Here is an 18,538-nt window from a genome sequence, read left to right as displayed (position 1 = left end):
TTATCACAGATTATGTATCCACCATATTTAAGGTAGCTTTATTTAATAAAAAAAATAAAACACTGTTCTGTGCATTTTTAATTGAATTAGTATTTCCATCCAAATAGAACTTGAAAAAGTAAAAAATTAATCATCTGGTAAAAAGATAAACTATATAATTGCTTAAATAAATGTACATAGATATAACATATCTTCTTGGTTAGCAAAAAGCAGCACCAAATTTAGTGTAAAGGTTATGTTTAGTTGCAAATTAGCATTTTTAATTGTTATCCACCAATGAGATTCAGCCTCTCTTAAATGGGGTAAGTTATTTTCTTAAATCAGTGTAAATGCAAAACACGATTAAAATCAATTATTCAAATTTAAAGTTTCCTGACAGCTGATTTAAACCATGATTAAAATCAATCCACCCTATGAGCAACCAACAGTTTCCACTGATGCATAAAAGTTAGTCTCCTGTTTTGGAAAGTTTTGGCACATTTTTTGTAGCCTATTTGCCAAAAAGAGAAGACACCACACAACATTCACTTCACACCCTTAAAATATAACCGAGTTCTTTGTCACAGCACACAAGCTCAAAAGGGAAGTATTTGTGGGAAAGATACCTGAAAAGCAGAGTCATCAGCTTGGAAATGCTGTCCCCAGTGTAGTATTTAATTGCTTTAGAATTGTAACTTAAAATGAATAATGAGGCTGGAAATAAGATTTTGTTCCTTGCATTCAAAGATTAATCTTCCTATATTATGGGATTGACCAAATATTCTGTAATAATAAATCCAATAGGGACGAACCTATTTAGCAATTGCTCCAACCTCTGAATTAGCATGATGAATTCCACATAATTTGGGTTTATGAAATGTCAGAAGCCTTTGAACTAGACTACTCGGTGCCTCTGTTTGATGTGAGATAGCAAAGGGAACTGCAGGATGTGGCAAGTCACTATTGTTTTAGTTTTAGAACTGCTATATATTTTTATTTCTGGCTTCACTACATCTCCATCTTATATAGAATTTAAATTTATATTAGGCAATCTGTTAGATTATGAAATCTTGATACTTCATATTGCAGTCAGGAAGAGAAACAAAACCAAAGTAATTCCAGGTTTTAAGAGATCGTCCTAATGAGAGATCCTAAAGAAAAAATTCATTATAATTATACCTGGTAGTGATCTTCTGACGGTTCTGGTGTAGAATAGTTAACATCCAATACCTCAGTAGGCGCCCATGGCAACAACATACACTTCCTGATTAAACGATCAGTTTCCCCATAGGCATAGTCACGAGTCACTTCCTCTATGGGGGGGATATAAATGTAATTGTAGGGTTGCTAGTCATTTTCTATTAACAACCTTCCCCACACCACATTCAGGCAAATGACATAATTCAACCATAAATTATGGGACAACTGCAATGATTAAAAAAAATATAATTTTTAAAAAAATGTGTAATTTAAAAATGTAACTTAGGGTTAGTTACATGTTCAAATCTTAATTTTCCTCCCCCCAGGAGCTCCGCCTCATTCACTGCGCAGGACAGATGAAGGGCGCCAAATTAAGGCTACCTGGGCAATTTTAAATGTGTCATTTCCTTATTTTGAGTGCTTTACTTTGTAGCTTAAATAATGTCCCTGTAATGTAGTTTGTGTAATTTTTGTATCCACTGCTTTCTAACCAAAGCAGTTCAGTTGGACAACAAAGAGAAACTCTCCAATCCTTTGTTGTAAGGACCACATTTCTGGGCAGAGGAAGGCCTCCACATCTTCTTTAATACGAGTCATGACGTGAGTGAGAAGTTATTGCTATATGATGTTTTGCCACTGAAAAGGTAGAGGTATAAGTGTTTTAAAGACATGCAGGATGTTGGAGAGGTGGGGGGTGGTTTAAGCTCAAACTGGAATTGTGATAAGATAGAATGGGTTTGGTATGTAAATTCAGTTCTGAACTTTGGATAAAAACAGATCACGTACTTGATGTACTGACACACTTACCACCAGTTTCAAGGTCCCTTAAAGGCCAGAGAACCGTGTAAGCAATTTGCTGAGGAATGTAAAATAAAGGTGCTGTGGCAAAGGTAGGCTCATCTGAATGCTGAATTCGGGATCCAAATTCATCCATAATATACCAGACAGGAACCTTCTCCTCTGCAGTCTGGGAGGGAGTGGGGAAGAAGGGAAGAGAGAAGACAGACACCCCTTACAAGCATGCTATTAAAAGAATGCTGCAAGACAGAAGGGGTTAGGGGCTCATGCTAAAGCTGTATTACTGTGCTCTGTTTCAACTAACCAAGATTTATGATTTTCCATAAAAGAACTGATGACAGGAAGAACTGATGACAGTATGAAAGTCGAGATAATTTTAGATTAGCAAAAAGTGTAGAATAGTAATAATAATACCTAGCTCTCATATAGTGCCTTTAATCAGTAGATCTTGAAGTGCTTTACAAAAGGAGGTCATCATCATCATCCCCATTTTACAGATGGGGAAACCAAGGCACAGAAAGGTCAAATGACATGCCCAAGGTCATCCAGCAGGCCAGTGGCCCAACCAAGAAAAAGACCCAGCTCTCCCGAGTTCCAGTCCACTACTCTATCCTCTAGCCCACTCTGCCTCCCAGAAGAGTACGTTTAAAAAATAAAAAAAAACAAAAACAAAACAAACACTAAAAGAAGTGCGTTATCCTAATATTCCCTTTCACAGCTTTGTTTGTCTGCATACCTCATCACAGTATCTATCAGAACACCTACGCTCACTGTAGTTTACAATGTATGACTACTGACTGCTAACAAAAACACACTTAATGCAAGTTTGCTTGCCAATTGTATACTGCCTTATTTTGTTTTAAGAGAGTTTATTCTCTTGTAAATTAAAGGAAATGTTTAAGAAAGGGAAAACAACCAACAGATTTCTCATTCTTCTAACTCCTCTTCTTTGCTGAATGTGCTTCCTTGTTACATGAAACTATCATAGTTTAACAGGGAAACCTTTATGGGTACCCCCTTTGTTAAAATGTTGGCAGCTTGTCACTGCTTTTTACAACTGCAAGGCAATTACTCTCCCTCTTCTGAGCAGCAGTCCATTCTTAAATGGCTCAAAAGAAGTGTTTTTATATTAAAGAGAGACATCTGTATTAGTTATCCATGTGTTGGTATGATTAAATTCAGGATCCAGCAGAGCAGTTCAATTTCCTTGATTAGAGGAGTCACTTACCCCTTGAGACAGCTGGTAGGTCTGGTTGTATTTCCACATTTCTTGCAACACCTGCTCAATAGCTCCCTCATCCGCAACCTCTCCATGAAAGTCTATTCCCATGAGGTTTGCCATTCTGTGAAGCAGACCGGGAACATGCAACAGCTGCTGGCGTGCATGTTCAACACGGTATGTCCAGGCATGGTCGATAAGGAAAATGCTAAGGACAGAATTTTAGTAATGTTACAACAATACGCCTCTTGTCAACACACACACAAAACAAGATGCATTTGTTGAGAAAGGCTATGCTTTCTTGTAGAAGGCTCAACAGCCGAGTTATTTCTTCACCAAAATGAGGTGGTTTTTTTGCATCGCTAGAAGTAGGATTATCTTCCTAGTAGTATCCTCGGCTGAATAAAGTGTACTGTTCAGTAACTATAATTTCCATAAAAGGTATGGTTGAAAGGTCAAGTACAGAAAAAGGAACTCGTAGTTTACAATCCTGGCTCTCCTCTGAGGCCTCTGATATACCAATCTTCCTGCCCCCTTTCCCCAATCTATACAGTGGAGCTAGTAGTGCTCACCTTCCAATGAGCCTGTGAAGAGCAATTCATGTTTGAAGAAGGAAAGTGCTACATATTTAGACTTGACAGGATTAGATTTTTATTGGCAAAATGTCAATTTCACCATATACACACAAATCAACAAAAAAAAAATTCCTATAATAATTGAAATGTACAGATAAGCAAAGTAAGAAAAAATGCTGCTGAAGAACTGAGTTTGATTTAAGGCTATTTATTTTGTATACATTGACAATCTGTGTTTTAACGGCTATAACTTTTTGAGTCCCAGTGTCTACTGTTATTAAATACTGGCTGACACCCTATTGTCTGAAACACACCACAATGTCCCAGAACTGTGAACATTTCAATAGCTAAAATAGAAAAAAAATGCTTAAAAATAAACATTGATATCATTCAAAATTATTTAAAAAAATTGAATTCTCCCAAGCCTATGCATATTATTGGAACACAGGATTTAATAAACTTATTTGTTATAACTGATTATGGAACTGCTGGGTAAGATCACATTGCTCAAACAACCTCAGACACTACAGAAAGAGAGAAATGCAGGAGTACAACTCCTCAATCCCACTTACTAGAAAATCTCAGTCTATATTTTTATAAGCCGCTCAAGAGTCATGAACATCAAATTTAACTAGTGTTAAAGTGTCCATATCTCATTGATTGCTTTGAAAAAGTCTTGCTCTAACATCTCAGAAATCTAGTTTCAAACTCTAATTAGGTCACGAATGTGTGGATGTTCTGGTCCTAATCCAGTCACACACACATTTCAACTGGTTGGTAGTTTACACTCAAAAGAAGCACAAAGCTATTTTAGCTGGGGTTTCAAAGATCAGAATTTAGGTGTGGGAGTAGATTTATAAATGTGACGGACTGTTAGTAACCTTCCTCCACTATGCATCTGCCTGCTTGAGCCTGTGCTAGAAGTCTCTATTTATAAATAGCAAAGAGTCCTGTGGCACCTTATAGACTAACAGACGTTTTGGAGCATGAGCTTTCGTGGGTGAATACAGGACTCTTTGCTGCTTTTACAGATCCAGACTAACACGGCTACCCCTCTGATACTATTTATAAATATTAACTTTAGATGCAGAACGACGGCAGGCGCTCCCTGACTCCAAGTTAGTGTCCCCACGTTCGCTCCCTGGTCTGTAATGAAAACCCCTGGGTTGGTACTGCTGTGTAAATCAAATCTTCTGAGTACCTGAAAAACAGACAATCGAATGTTCTCTCCAGTTTTTGGTTTCCCGCTCTCAGAGTCAAAGCACCTGCTCCACCATGTTGTGACTATGTAATAAACAGTTACTCCCAAATAGGCAACCTTTCTGTAATCATCCACAGATCGAGGGTAATCCCTTCACTCACTGTGCCAAGAATGTTTTTCAGCTCCGTGGAGATTTGTTTTCTTTTTTCTTATGCCACAAGTGCAGCATGCTGGACTAATAATGTGGAATGTGCACACACATCCATTTGACCATATCTGGCATCCATGTTAATCAAACATTGAGAATATGCAAGGAAGCCCTTGCCACTGACTACCTTGAAAGGTACTATGTCTGTTGCTATAAACGTCAATAATTCCTGAGTAACACTTGTCTTCATGTATCAGAGAGGTAGCCGTGTTAGTCTGGTTCTGTAAAAGCAGCAAAGAATCCTGTGGCACCTTATAGACTAACAGACGTTTTGCAGCATGAGCTTTCGTGGGTGCATCCGACGAAGTGGGCATTCACCCACGAAAGCTCATGCTGCAAAACGTCTGTTAGTCTATAAGGTGCCACAGGATTCTTTGCTGCTTTTACTTGTCTTCATGTCTCGTGTGACAGTGATACATTGCTTGGTAAATATCTTCAGCAAACTGGATCCTGATTCTGGTCTACATTTATGTTTAAGTAATTTTGAAGTACCGGTTTTATGGCTACTAAAAGTACAAAATGTTTTACATGTGACACATGCAACATATCCAGCCACAGTATCTCCCTTTTCATCAAGAAGGCATCTGAACGTATTCCAAATTGGTGATTTGCTTTTCTCATTTCCCTTCAAACTGTATGCACCAGTACTTAATTTCTTTCTCCATTGACCACTGGCTTTTTAAATACAGAGTATGGAAACTTTTCTGGTGGCAACCAGCAAGGAAGTGCAGAGGGGTGATGCAGTGACAATTTCAATTTGAGCTGATGAACTGACAATGTGATTAAAACAAACAAACAAGTGAACTTTCACTGGTATTAGCTGAATCTGAATAAATGGGGTGCATGGTACATAGGGTACAAATTGCATGTTACAAGCCATAGAGTGCACAGTGCAGAGTGCACCACGCAAGGTGAATGCCTCATGCAGTCATATAAACCAGTGCCTCTTGATAGTCGTCCTTCTTCTGTGCACCCAGTAAGCATCATTAAAGGAGCCTATCCTGTCAACTTAAGGGTCAAGGGTCAGCTCTTGCTCAAATTATGCCTTCACAGATACATAGGACAATTTGCATAAGTGTGAGGGCTAAACTTAGCCCTGAATTTCTCTTGTATTATGGAGATCCCTCGCTAGTGGATTTCATTTCCCTTAGGCAGAAGTGGTGGTGTGGTTGCTGCATTAAATGGGTTTCTAGGTTGTATGTTCCCAGTTGCAAAGCTTTGTCAAGATACAAACCTCTCATTATACTACACTTGCTGTATTTCCACCTTTTCTGGAAGTGGGATCTCAAAAGGCAGGGAAGCAGTTGTCTGCAGCTCATATCTCCCAGGTCTACAAGATAAAAAAACCTGCACGGCCTTTTCACAGCAAGCCCAAACCAAGCCAATCCCATTTCGGAGGCACTGGCAATCATGAAGACAAAAACAAGCCAACGCTTCAATGACAAAGCTACTTAAAGCAACAGGCTACTAAATTTAAACGAATGGGCAATTACATCCACAAAGAAGCCCATATAGGCTTGCTAAAGCAGAAGCTTCCCCCCTCCAAAGCCCCAAAACAAACAGCAGGCTACTTAAAGAAATGAACAGGCAATTAAAGTAACAGAAGTAAATATACACTTTGCTGGGGGCTGCCTTGGCAAGTTTAGGCTGCTTCTGGACATCAGCAATTTAACAACAGGCTGAGCAGGTGCGGCATGGTAGTCGAACGTGCCTTTGGCTGTTTGAAAGCTTGCTGGAAGTGTTTAAATGGCAGGCTAGACCTTACCAAGGATAATATTCCCATGGTCATAGCTGCGTGCTGCACTTTGCATTATCTGTGTGAATCGAAGGGTGAAATGTTAGCTAAGGTGTGGAGCACTGAGGCAGAGCCCTTGGCTGCACAGTTTGAACAGCCAGATGCTAGAGCTGTCAGAGGAGCCGAGAGGGCTGTTATTAACATCAGAGAGGCTTTGAGGAACCACTTTGACAATGAGGGGCAGTAACACGTCTGCTTTGGAGCTGCTTCCCTGTTGCATCTATGTAGAATTTTGCTTTCGAAGCCTTTCCCTGAGTGAGTTGATTGCTATACACTTTTGTAGAACACAGAATAAAAACGCTGTACCATTAAATACCTTAGTATTTATTTATTGTTAAAAAGGGTAAAACCTCACAACTGTGTATAGCTCCAGCTATCATTGTGCGAGCTGTGAGAGGGGGTGGAGTGATGGGGAAAACTCCGGAGTGCTGTGGAGTGAAAAGGAATGTGTGGGCATAGAGGGGGGTAGGGTTGGCAAAGAATTGTGCATCTGCATGTGCTGCAGTGGAGTTCGACCACGAATCTACTCAGTCTGCAGCTGTATGAAGGACTTGAGCAACTTTGTCTGATCCTCCATAACTTATCATCCGCTCTGTCGCTTGCCTAGCAAATACAGCATTCTCCCTTCTGTCCTGCCTTTCGGCTTCCCAGCACTCTTTCCGTGCCCTGGTCTGTCTCTTATCATGCTGCAGCACCTCGCAAAACATCTCCTCTTTGCTGCGCCTAGGATTTTTTCTTATCTGTCACAGCCTGTGTGTGGGGGGTGGGGTGGGGTGTGTTCAAGGTCTGTGCTGAACAGAAGAGGGATTGTTACATTCCAGCAAACGATTGATACATTTTAGTAAAAAGGGCATTTTGCTAGTAGAAATCACTTTCTCTCTGAGTCTCTAGGCAGGGACACAGCTCTGCGAGCACCCCAACCAGTGCGAGTTTCAGGAATGGGGGGAAGGCGGTTGTGAGTAGGGACAAAAAGGTCTTGGCATGCAGAGGACCTTTGCAGGGAACTCATTATAAAATTATCCCACAATTTTTCACAGGCTGCCAACCTGTTGGCTGACATCTCGCTGATGAGGGTGACTAGGGAAACCACGGCTCAGCTGCTGAACGCTTGCAGCTTTCACCCTGGTCTCTTTGCAGCTCAGCTATGTGCCGCTTTAGTCCCCGCTACAGTGACTGTTAAACAGCATGGTACAGTTTCCTATAGGGTGACCAGATGTCCCGATAAAAATCGGGACTGTCCTGATATTCATCTGTTTGTCCTGCGTCCCGACGGATGTATGGTCGGGACACCACTGGTCCCGATATTTGGCTTCGGCAGCACTCCTGTTTTTTGTTTTGTTTTTTGCTTCAGTGGCGCCCTGCCTCCCCACGTGTCCCAATATTTTTTTCTTATTATCTGGTCGCCCTAGTTTCCTTCAATGGGGGACCTAACAAGGCTGAAATCCCTTGGAATCTGGGGAAGAGGATTAACAAGTACCTCTTGGAAACTTTCCAGAGCCTCTCTGGAGGATTCCCTGCAGGTTTCTATGTCCACTGACACCCTGCCAGCCATGAAGATTAGTTACACACTACCTGCCTCCCACTTTTCGATTCCCTACACAAGCCACAGCAATTTACCTGGAGTCCCATCTGCTTCCTGTTGAGCACTTCTGGAGTTGAGGAAAGTTCCTGGCTGCATGCCCCACTGGGCGACCCCACTGGGAGCACTGCAGCCTCTTCTAGCTCGACTTCTTCATCCACAATTTCAGCCTTAGGGTTACCCCCTCTTTCAGCAGCCTGCGAGGTATCCATGGGGCAACTGGCAATGGAGGTGGGGTTCCCATCAAAGATAGCATTCAGCTCCTTATAGAAGCGGCAGGTCTTAGGTGCACCACCGGAGCAATGGCTCGCCTCCCGCGCCTTATGATACACCTGCCTCAGCTCCTTTCCTCTTCGCTCTGCACTGCTGCATGTCCCGATCATAGCCCTTTCCCCACAAGCCTCGAGAAGTTTGCCCATATGTGTCCCGATTCCTATGGGTCACTCGCAGCTGCGACTGAACAGACTCCTCTCCCCATCTATGATCAGATCCAACAACTCAGCGGTGGTCCAAGTGGGAGTGCTTTTGGGGTGATAGTCAGCCATGCTCACTTGGGAAGCCCCTCTGGGAAGCCAGGAAACAGGAAATGAGATGTAAAAGTCCAGAGGCTTGCAAGGAGGAGGGGTGGGTTGGCTGCAGGGCAGCAGAGTTCAAACTGCTGACCAGTGCGGCAGCAAGGGAATCGTGGGATACTTTCTGCAGGCCAATAAAAAAAAACAAACACTTGGCTGTTTGTCGACGATAAAGGGAGGGGAAAAGACAAAAGTCTCTTGCAGGAGTGGAAGAGGAGTGTCATCAAAACTAGGTTTTTTGTTTTTTTTTTTCTTCCCAAATGACCTTGCAGTATGTACGCTATCGCTGTTTTGTCGCCAAAAGCCAGTTTTGGGCAACAAAATGTGCAAGTGTAGATAAGCCCTTAGAGATTGTACATTCCCTCTTCCTCTCCCCATACGGAGAAAGGGGAGATGATAGATTAAGACAGGCAGCAACCTCCCTCCTCCCCCCGCTCCTATTACGGGGTTTTAAGCAGCCAAGCGATTTAGGAAACCTCTCCTGACTTCATTGCCATATCAGGTCAGTTGGAGATGAAGGCTGCTGCTGCTTCTGCAGAGTAAGTCAGCATGGGGGAAATATAGCCATTGAGATTCTATATTTACAGCCCTGCATGGATACAAAATTTGTATCTGTATTTGATCCACAATCTGCAAAAATGGTCCATAGATATAAAAATGGATATCCATGGATTTGCAGAGCTCTAATGATGAAACTGCTGATAAGGCAACTGTAACTAATCAGTTACAGCCATCTACCATTCATAACTGAATAGAGACCACCAACGAGCCGTCCAATAGTCTCTGCTCCCCAATTTGCAAACACCGATTTCTGATCACGTCCTCCTGAGTTCTAAAGAGAGACAACAGTGATACTTGCAACCTGTAACACACACTCTGTTGGGAACACACAGAGCTTTGGGCCACCATGCTACCTCTCTGTCTCAGCAAGGGTACGTCTACAGTATGAAATTAATTCGAAGTTATTCTATTCGAATTTCCTGAATTGAGTTCATACATTAGCTGTTATGTGTCCCCACTAAAGCGCGTGAATTCAGCGGCGTGCGTCCATAGTACCGAGGCTAGCATCACATGGCGGAGCGTTGCACTGTGGTAGCTATCCCACAGTTCCTGCAGTCTCAACCCACAATTCCAATGGGCGGCAAAGCTCCCAGTACATGATGGGGCAAAAACATTCTCGCAGGTTTTTCTGGGTGTGTGCTGTCACTCGCTCCTCCTTCCGTGAAAGCTACGGTAGATGCCATGCTGCCAGCAGATGGTGCAGCACAGTGCACCGCCTGTCTCCTGGTATGTTGAATCCACTTCGAATGTCCTCTCCTCTTTCTATCTACTCTTTCATCTAACCATTTCCTGCTGTTTCTTGGCAAACTCTGCTCACGCTGCTTTTTCCATGTTGTCAGTCCTGGGCTCCCATGGAAGCTACAGAAGACAACCATTTACCGCCTTTTATCGGCCATCTTGAACCAAACAGCTCATTTTGCGCCCTTTTTCAAGGATTACCCGTGCAGGCACCATTGCGCAGCAAACATGGAGCCCACTCAGATCTCTGCTGCAGTTTTGACCATTGTTAATACCTTGCGCATTATCCAGCAGTCTGTTCAGTACCTGCAAAACTGGGCGAGGAAGCGATGCCTGTGCAATTACTATACTGATGAGGACATGGACAGACATTCCTAGAAGCACGGCATGTGGCGATTGGGAGATCATGGTGGCATTGGGCCAGGTTCATGCCAGGGAACGCCAAATCTGGGCCCGGGAAACAAGCACAGACTGGTGGGATTGCATAGTGTTGCAGGTCTGGGATGATTCCCAGTGACTGCAAAACTTTCGTATGCATAGGGCCACTTTCATGGAACTTTGTGACTTGCTGTCCCCTGCCCTGAAGCGCAAAGACACCAAAATGAGAGCAGCCCGCACCGTTGAGAAGTGAGTGGCCATAGCCCTGTGGAAGCTTACAACGCCTGACAGCTACCGGTCAGTCAGGAATCAGTTTGGAGTGGGCAAATCTACTGTAGGGGCTGCTGTGCTGCAAGTAGCCAACGCAAACATTGAGCAGCTGCTATCAACGGTGGTAACTTTGGGAAATGTGCAGACCACTGTGGATGGCTTTAATGCGCTGGGGTTCCCTAACTGTGGCGGGGCGACAGATGGAACGCATATCCCCAACTTGGCCCCGGCATACCGTGGCGGCCAGTACATAAACCGCAAGGGATACTTTTCCATGGTGCTGCAAGCACTGGTGGATCACAAGGGACGTTTCTCCAACTTCAACGTGGGATGGCTGGGAAAGGTGCATGACACTCGCATCTTCAGGAACTCTGGTCTGTTTGAACAGCTGCAGAAAGGGACTTACTTCCCAGACCAGAAAATTACTGTTGGGGATGTTGAGATGCCTATAGTTATCCTCGGGGACCCAGCCTACCCCTTAATGCCATGGCTCATGAAGCCCTATACAGGCACCCTGACAGTAGTAAGGAGCAGTTCAACTATAGGCCGAGCAAGTGCAGAATGGTGGAGGAGTGTGCTTTTGGATGTTTGAAAGGGCATTGGCGCAGTTTACTGACTTGGTTAGATCTCAGCGCAACCAAGATTCCAATTGTAATTGCTGCTTGTTGTGTGCTCCACAATCTCTGAGAGAGTAAGGGGGAGACTTTTATGGCAGGATGGGAGGTTGAGACAATTCGCCTGGCTGCCAATTTTGCACAGCCAGACAACAGGGCGATTAGAAGAGCACAGCAGGGCGCGCTGTGCATCAGAGAAACTTTGAAAGCCAGCTTCATGACTGGCCAGGGTGTGGCAGTTGTGTTTGTTTCTCTTGAAAGGAAAATAAAAAGTCAGAATTGTTTAAAAACTGTTCTTTATTATTTGATGCACAACACATTGAGAGAAATTAGAAGGTAGACAGGAGGGGTTGGGTTAGGGATGTGGAGGAGGAGGGAAGGACAAGTCCAGAAACCAAATCAGAAGTTCGCATATGGCAGCTTTCTGCTGCTTGGGCGATCCTCGGGGGTGGAGTGTGTGGGTCCCCGTAGCCTCCCCCCTCGTGTTCTTGGGTGTCTGGGTGAGGAGTCTATGAAACTTGGGGAGGAGGGAGGGCGGTTATACAGGGGCTGCAGCAGCAGTCTGTGGTCTTGTTGCCTTTCCCGCATTAGATCCACCATACAGGGGAGCATGTCAGTTTGCTCCCCCGTGAGCTTGACCATAGCGTCCTGCCTGCTCTCATCGCGCGCCTCCCTCCTCTCTTCGTGTTCCTGTAACGCTTTACGGGACTCTGCAATTGTTTGCCTCCATGCATTCAGCTGGGCCCTATCAGTGTGGGAGGACTGCATGAGCTCTGCGAACATGTCGTCCCGAGTTCGTTTTTTCCGCCTTCTAATCTGGACCAGCCTCTGGGACGGAGTAGATGGGGCCACGTTGAAACTTTTGCACCTGCAGGAGGAGAAAAAGGGAGGGTTGTATTTTAAAAGATACATTGCAGAGAACCAAGGGGGCACTTTGATATGAATAAGCCATCACACACTGCCAGGCAACAGAATTAATCTTGCAGGCAGCCCCTAGGGGCACATGGGGTTCTGCTTCTTCTACATTCATTTCAATGCTTTCAAACTGCTGGGCCCCCTTTCCCACAGCAAGCAATGCCTGGTGGGTTTGCCATATAAAAGGAGGGCCTGCGGGCTCTCTGGGATGATCACTGCACACAACCACCACAGCCCTCCCCCTCCCTCGGCTCTGGTCAGGCTCAGAGCAGGAATGAGCCATTTACTCTAAAAATGAAGAACCCAGCACGGCTCTGATCAGGCTCTCACTCACCAGAAGTTCCTTCTCCAGGGTCATGGAACAGGGGCTCACCTGGGGAGTGAGGGGAGACTATTGAATCCAGCGTTGAGTTCTTGGCGACGGGGGGAAAACGGATTCCTCACTTGCCGCCTATGCACTGTCCTCCTCCTCCTCTTCGTCCTCCAATGTCTCTTCCTCCTTGCTCCGTGCAACTCCCCCCTTGCAGGTGTCCATGGACAGTGGTGGGGTAGTGGTGGTGTCACCCCCCATAATTGCATGGAGCTCACGGTAAAAGTGGAATGTATGGGGCTGTGACCCAGAGCGCTCGTTTGCCTCCCTGGCTTTTTGGTACACTTGCCTGAGCTCCTTGATTTTTGTACGACACTGCTCTGTGTCCCTGGAGTAGCCTCTATCCGACATGGCCCTGGAGACTTTAGCATAGATATTTGCATTTTTTTTTGGAACATAGTTCTGCCATAACAGACTCATCTCCCCGTGCGATGAGATCCAGTACCTCCCGTTCGGACCATGCTGGGGCTCATCTGCGAATGCGTGATCTCTGCATGGTCACCTGTGATGGTGAACTGTGCTGATGGTCACCTGTGATGTTGGTGACCAAACAGGAAATGAAATTTGAAAGTTCCCGGGGCTTTTCCTGCCCACCTGGCTAGTGCATTGGAGTTGAGAGTGTTGACCAGAGCGGTCACAAGGGAGCATCCTGGGATAGCTCCCGGAGGTCAACAACATCGAACTGCATCCTCAACACCTTTAACTTGGGATTGAGATCTTGATTTAAGCGCTACTCCACTTGCTGAGGTGGAGTACAGAAATCGAATTAAAGAGCCCTTTAATTCGGGAAAAAACAAACAAACAAAAACATTTGGTCATGTGGACGGAATCTTTTTTTTCCTCCGAAATAACTCGGCTAATTCCGAAATAACAGGCTAGTACAGACCAGGCCCAAGAGTGAACTGTGTGTCACCTCCCTGCCACAACAGTCTCTCTCACTAGAAAATTCCTCCGAACTCTACCAATCTTAACCTTTCCTAGGTTAACAGTAACAGTCACTGAATTCCAGCCCCAGAGCTCTGTAGAGATGTCTCCCTGCAATGCACAGCCCCATAACTGTACATTCCCAGAAGATAGTAAGGTTGTTACTCCTTTAAAGAGTCAATACACTGCAGCTCATTAATTTAATTGGGGTTTGACAAACTTAGGGCTTGGCTACACTTACAAATTTGCAGCGCTGCAGCAGGGTGTGAAAACACACCCTCTCCAGCGCTGCAAATTGCGGCGCTGCAAAGCGCCAGTGTGGTCAAAGCCCCAGCGCTGGGAGCGCGGCTCCCAGCGCTGTCCGTTATTCCCCACAGGGAGGTGGAGTACGGACGCTGGGAGAGCTCTCTCCCAGCGCTGGCGCTTTGACTACACTTAGCGCTTCAAAGCGCTGTGCTAAGTGTAGCCACAGCCTTGTTTCAATCACAATACTGAATTAGTTTATATTAAAAGTTAGACAAGCTTATTAAACAAGTCATAGGTTTCAGTGATACCAAGTATAAGGAGTTAAGACAGAAAGGGTTACAAATGAGTAAAAATACATTTTCTAATAGCCAAGACCTAAATTAATAAGTTACAGTCTTTGTTCGAGATAGTTTCCTCACCATCTTCCTTTTCTAGCAACAGCTGACTAGCTCTTAGTCAGGATCCTCACACAGTCCAAGTTGCTGGCTTTTCTCGGGTGAGGGATAACTTAAGGATTTGTTCCCTCTCTGTGTATAGTCCAGTAAATCTTTGAAATACACCCCAAGATGAAGTTGCTTGTCTCTGCTGGGTGTGGGCACCATGCTGTCTGGTGCAGATGTCATGCTGTCTCCCCCGCCCCCACTGATGAGTTTTACAATGCAATGATTTCTTCCTGCAATCTTTGATACAAAGAAATAACACACTGAATTTGGCCACACCCTGGTGTGAGATATTTTGGAGAAATCCTATGATTATACATAATTCCACATATAGCATTCTCACATACATTTCACAGTGATGTTACTGACCAGTGGGTTATTAGTTTTTAAAGGATACCTCCCAAGGCATATATTGTCCAGGTATCACTGAAGTAGTGCGTAAGGCAGGGGTCAGCAACCTACAGCATGCGCGCCAAAGGTGGCACGTGTGCCGATTTTGCCTGGCACATGGCTGCCAGCCGGGCTCCTGGCCACTGGCCCCGCTCAGCCCGCTGCCGGCTGAGTGAACGGAACTCCAGGCCGGTAGGAGGCTGAGCGGGGCCGGCGGCCAGGACCCCAGACCGGTGGCAGGAGCACCCCCCGGCTCCCCCATCACCGCACTCGGGTTCTGCAGCTCCAGGGAGCGTGAGATGCCGCTGCTGCTGCCCCTCCCGCAGCTCCTCCCCACCACTGCCTCAGCACTCCACGTGGAGTTTTGCTTCCACGTGGAGCTGGCGTGGGCATGGTAAGGGGAGTCCCCGGAAGGAGTCAGGGAGCAGGGGGAGGGTTGGATGGGTCCGGAGTTCTGGGGGGTCCTGTCAGGAGGCGGGGAGTGGTTGGATGGGGTGTGGGAATCCTGGAGGTCTGTCTGGGGGTGGGGTGTGGACAAGGGTTGGGGCAGTCAGGGGACAAGGAGCAAAGAGACTTAGGTTCTGGGAGGGCAGTTAGGGGCAGGGGTCCCAGGAGGGGGCAGTCAGGGGACAAGGAGCAGGGGGGGTTGGGGGTTCTGACGGGGGCAGTCGGGGTGGGATCTGGGAGGGAGTGGATGGGCGCAGGGCTAGGGCAGGGCTCTCCCCTCTTTTTTGATTGTTGAAATATGGTAACCCTAGGCGAGGGGGGAGCCAAGGGGAGCACATGGGGGCTGGCGCCCACATACATCCACTGCAGCCTGCAGGAGCTCCCGGGGGAGGGGGCGGGGGGGGCGGGCACCGGGCTGCAGCCTGGGCAGGAGGGGCGGCAGGGCATGGCTGCTCCCCGCTAGCGGCGCTGCCGCCTTTGCAGGGCTGCTGCCCTCCTGCACCGCACTGGCTCCTCCATGGCTGGGGCTCACTGGGGCCGCAAGCAGGACGCTCTGGCTCTCTGGTGCCTCCGGAAGGTGGCTTCCTCCCTGACGAGCTGCTGCAGCGGCCCAAGCCCAGCAAAGCCAGTGAGTGGACTTGGGGTAGGGGCTGGTGGGGTGGGGGCTGTGCACCCTCCAGGGGAGTTCAGGTGGCAGGGAGGGGGGGAACCTGATCTGAGGAGCAGCCCCCGGGCACGGCTGGCCCTTGGGGCCTAAAGGATTTGCCCTTCAATGAACTGAACTGATTGGGAGGGTGGGGGGGGGGGGGGGGGAAAATGCGCAAAGTGGAAGTTTCGCCTAGAGCGCAAAATATCCTTGCACCGGCCCTGCCCCAGGGGGTGCGTGAACCCCAGGTTAAGAACCACTGCACCAAACTGATAAGATCTGCATTTTCATTTAATTTTAAATGAACCTTCTTAAACATTTTAAAAAACTTGTTTATTTTACATACAGACTTATAGAGAGAGACCTTCTAAAAAGGTTAAAATGTATTACCGGCACGCAAAACCTTAAATTAGAGTGAATAAATGAAGACTCGGCACACCCCTTCTGAAAGGTTGCCGAACCCTGGTGTAAGGTATGAATACAGGGGATCACATAAACCAAATACCATTTGTGAGGCTCATTTTACAAGATGTGGCCAGTTCATCTTTCTGAGACAACTAAATTTTTCAGTAAAGATTCATTACGGAAAGGCAGTTAAACCAACAAGTTTCAGAATGAGTGACACATAATCACGTCAGGAGTTCAGGTTATTCAAATAAGGAGATCTGGCATAACATCTAAGACTAGAACCTACCTATTGGGATTTGCTGCTTGTAGCCCATTCTCGTTTGTTACGATAACTTTGTAACAGAGTTCGTTTCCGGGATTTGGTTTCTTTTTCAATTCGTCTTCAATTTCTTCATCATCATCATCATCGTCTTCCTCCTCCACTACCTCCTCTACTTGCATTATTCCAAAAAACTCACCAGCATCAAACACCTGAGAATGAAAGCACCATATAACCAGAAGCATTCAGTTGAAGTGGTAGCACTACAATCTATCCTGAAGTTACCTGACATACATAGCTCAACGTTTGGAGGTTCTGGTTAGTCAAGTTTGGCCTGTGATTCAATAAACATTTTGTGTTTGGAAAGGAAGAGGTGGACAGTCTACAGCAATACTTATTCTCTCTCATTTTGAGGGGGTTTATTAAAAAGATTCCTTAGTTTACATAGGCCTGGTCTACACTACAAAGTTAGGTCAACGTAAGCAGCTTTGCATCAACATAGTTGTGCATGCCTCCCACTGATGTAACGGCCCCATTACAGTGACACAGTAACACCATCGCCTCGAGCAGCATTGAGCCATGGTCGACGTACTTGCACTGCATTGACCTCAGGGTAGACACTTCATTACTTAGGTCAACCCTAACAGCCCTCTAGCAGCTGTCCCACAATGCCAGGCGCTGTCTGCTCCAGTCACAGTTGTGAACTCCACTGCCCAACGGTCATGGAAACCAGAAGGCTGCACTCCCCTTTGAAGACCCTCACCTTTTCCCTGATTGTCCAGCTTGGCGAGCACACCTACCAGCTCTCCATTGTTGTGTGCAACTGCCCAGCTGACCATGCCAGCCCCATGTTCCCAATGCACACCAGCGTGAAGTAGACAGGATCTCCTGGGTCTATGGGGAGAAGGGGCTGTGCAAACAGCTACTGACCAGCCACAGAAACATGGACATGTATGAGCAGATTGTGCAGGAGAAAGGGTATGACAGGCATGAGCAGCAGTGCCACGTGAAAGCAAAGGAATTGCACCAGGTGTATCAGAAGGTCAGGGAGGCCAACAGTCAATCTGATGCTGAGCTGTAAACTAGCGGCTTTTACAAAGAGCTGTATGCCATATTTTGTGGAGACCCCACTACCATTCCACAGACCACCCTGCATACCTCCAAGAAGCTCATATCACAGGCCCCTGGCGTGAACAATGAGCACAAGGACGAGGATGGGGAAGATGTAATTGGGTGGTCCTGCTATGTCATGAACCAGGATCTGTTTGAGACTCCATTGCAGTCTAGTCAAGCATGAGCGAGCCAAATCCGAGGTTCCTTCCTCTGCATAAGTGTGTAAATTTCTTTCCCGTTACAGAGATGGCAATCCCAACTTAACAGGACACAGCTATTGACTTGCATTAATTTTCTCGTACCAGAAGAGGAAACAATACAACAAAGAGACATAGCATAGTTGTCTGCCTCTATAGAGACAGGCAAGGGGAGGGGGGCACCATGGGAAGCAGTTTGTTTATATCCCTTGAATCCTCCTGGGATATCTTAATGAAATTTTCACAGAAGTACACTGCAAAGTTCCTCCGAAGGGTTCTAGGGAGGGCTGCCTTATTTCTTCCTCCACAGCAGGACACTTTCTGTATGTGATAACTTCAGTCCACGATAACTTCAGCAGGCACCACTGCAGTACGGAAGCAGGCAGCACATGGGCCCAGGGGGCTTTGGGACACCAGCAGCAGCTCTACTCTCTTGTGCCTTTGTTACCCTCTGGAGAGAGGCATCAGCTAAAAATCACCCTTGCCTGTGAAAAAT

The 18,538-nt window shown here is 46.1% G+C and overlaps 1 protein-coding gene across 1 annotated transcript in view; it reads right to left on the bottom strand.

Annotated features, from left to right (window-relative positions):
- Window positions 1–18,538, bottom strand: part of TTLL12 (tubulin tyrosine ligase like 12) — a 66,632-nt gene that overhangs the window by 33,953 nt on the left and 14,141 nt on the right. The window contains exons 2-5 of the mRNA XM_039542110.1: window positions 16,760–16,944; window positions 3,206–3,404; window positions 1,987–2,146; window positions 1,159–1,292 (exon numbers count right to left, since the gene is read on the bottom strand). Of these exons, the coding sequence (XP_039398044.1) occupies window positions 1,159–1,292; window positions 1,987–2,146; window positions 3,206–3,404; window positions 16,760–16,944 (678 nt within the window). The remainder of the gene's footprint in view (window positions 1–1,158; window positions 1,293–1,986; window positions 2,147–3,205; window positions 3,405–16,759; window positions 16,945–18,538) is intronic.

This window comes from Mauremys reevesii, linkage group 1 (assembly GCF_016161935.1).
Source record: "Mauremys reevesii isolate NIE-2019 linkage group 1, ASM1616193v1, whole genome shotgun sequence".
Taxonomy (NCBI): domain Eukaryota; kingdom Metazoa; phylum Chordata; order Testudines; family Geoemydidae; genus Mauremys; species Mauremys reevesii.
Note: the sequence above shows the minus strand (reverse complement) of the source record. Positions and strands in the feature narration are given on the sequence as shown.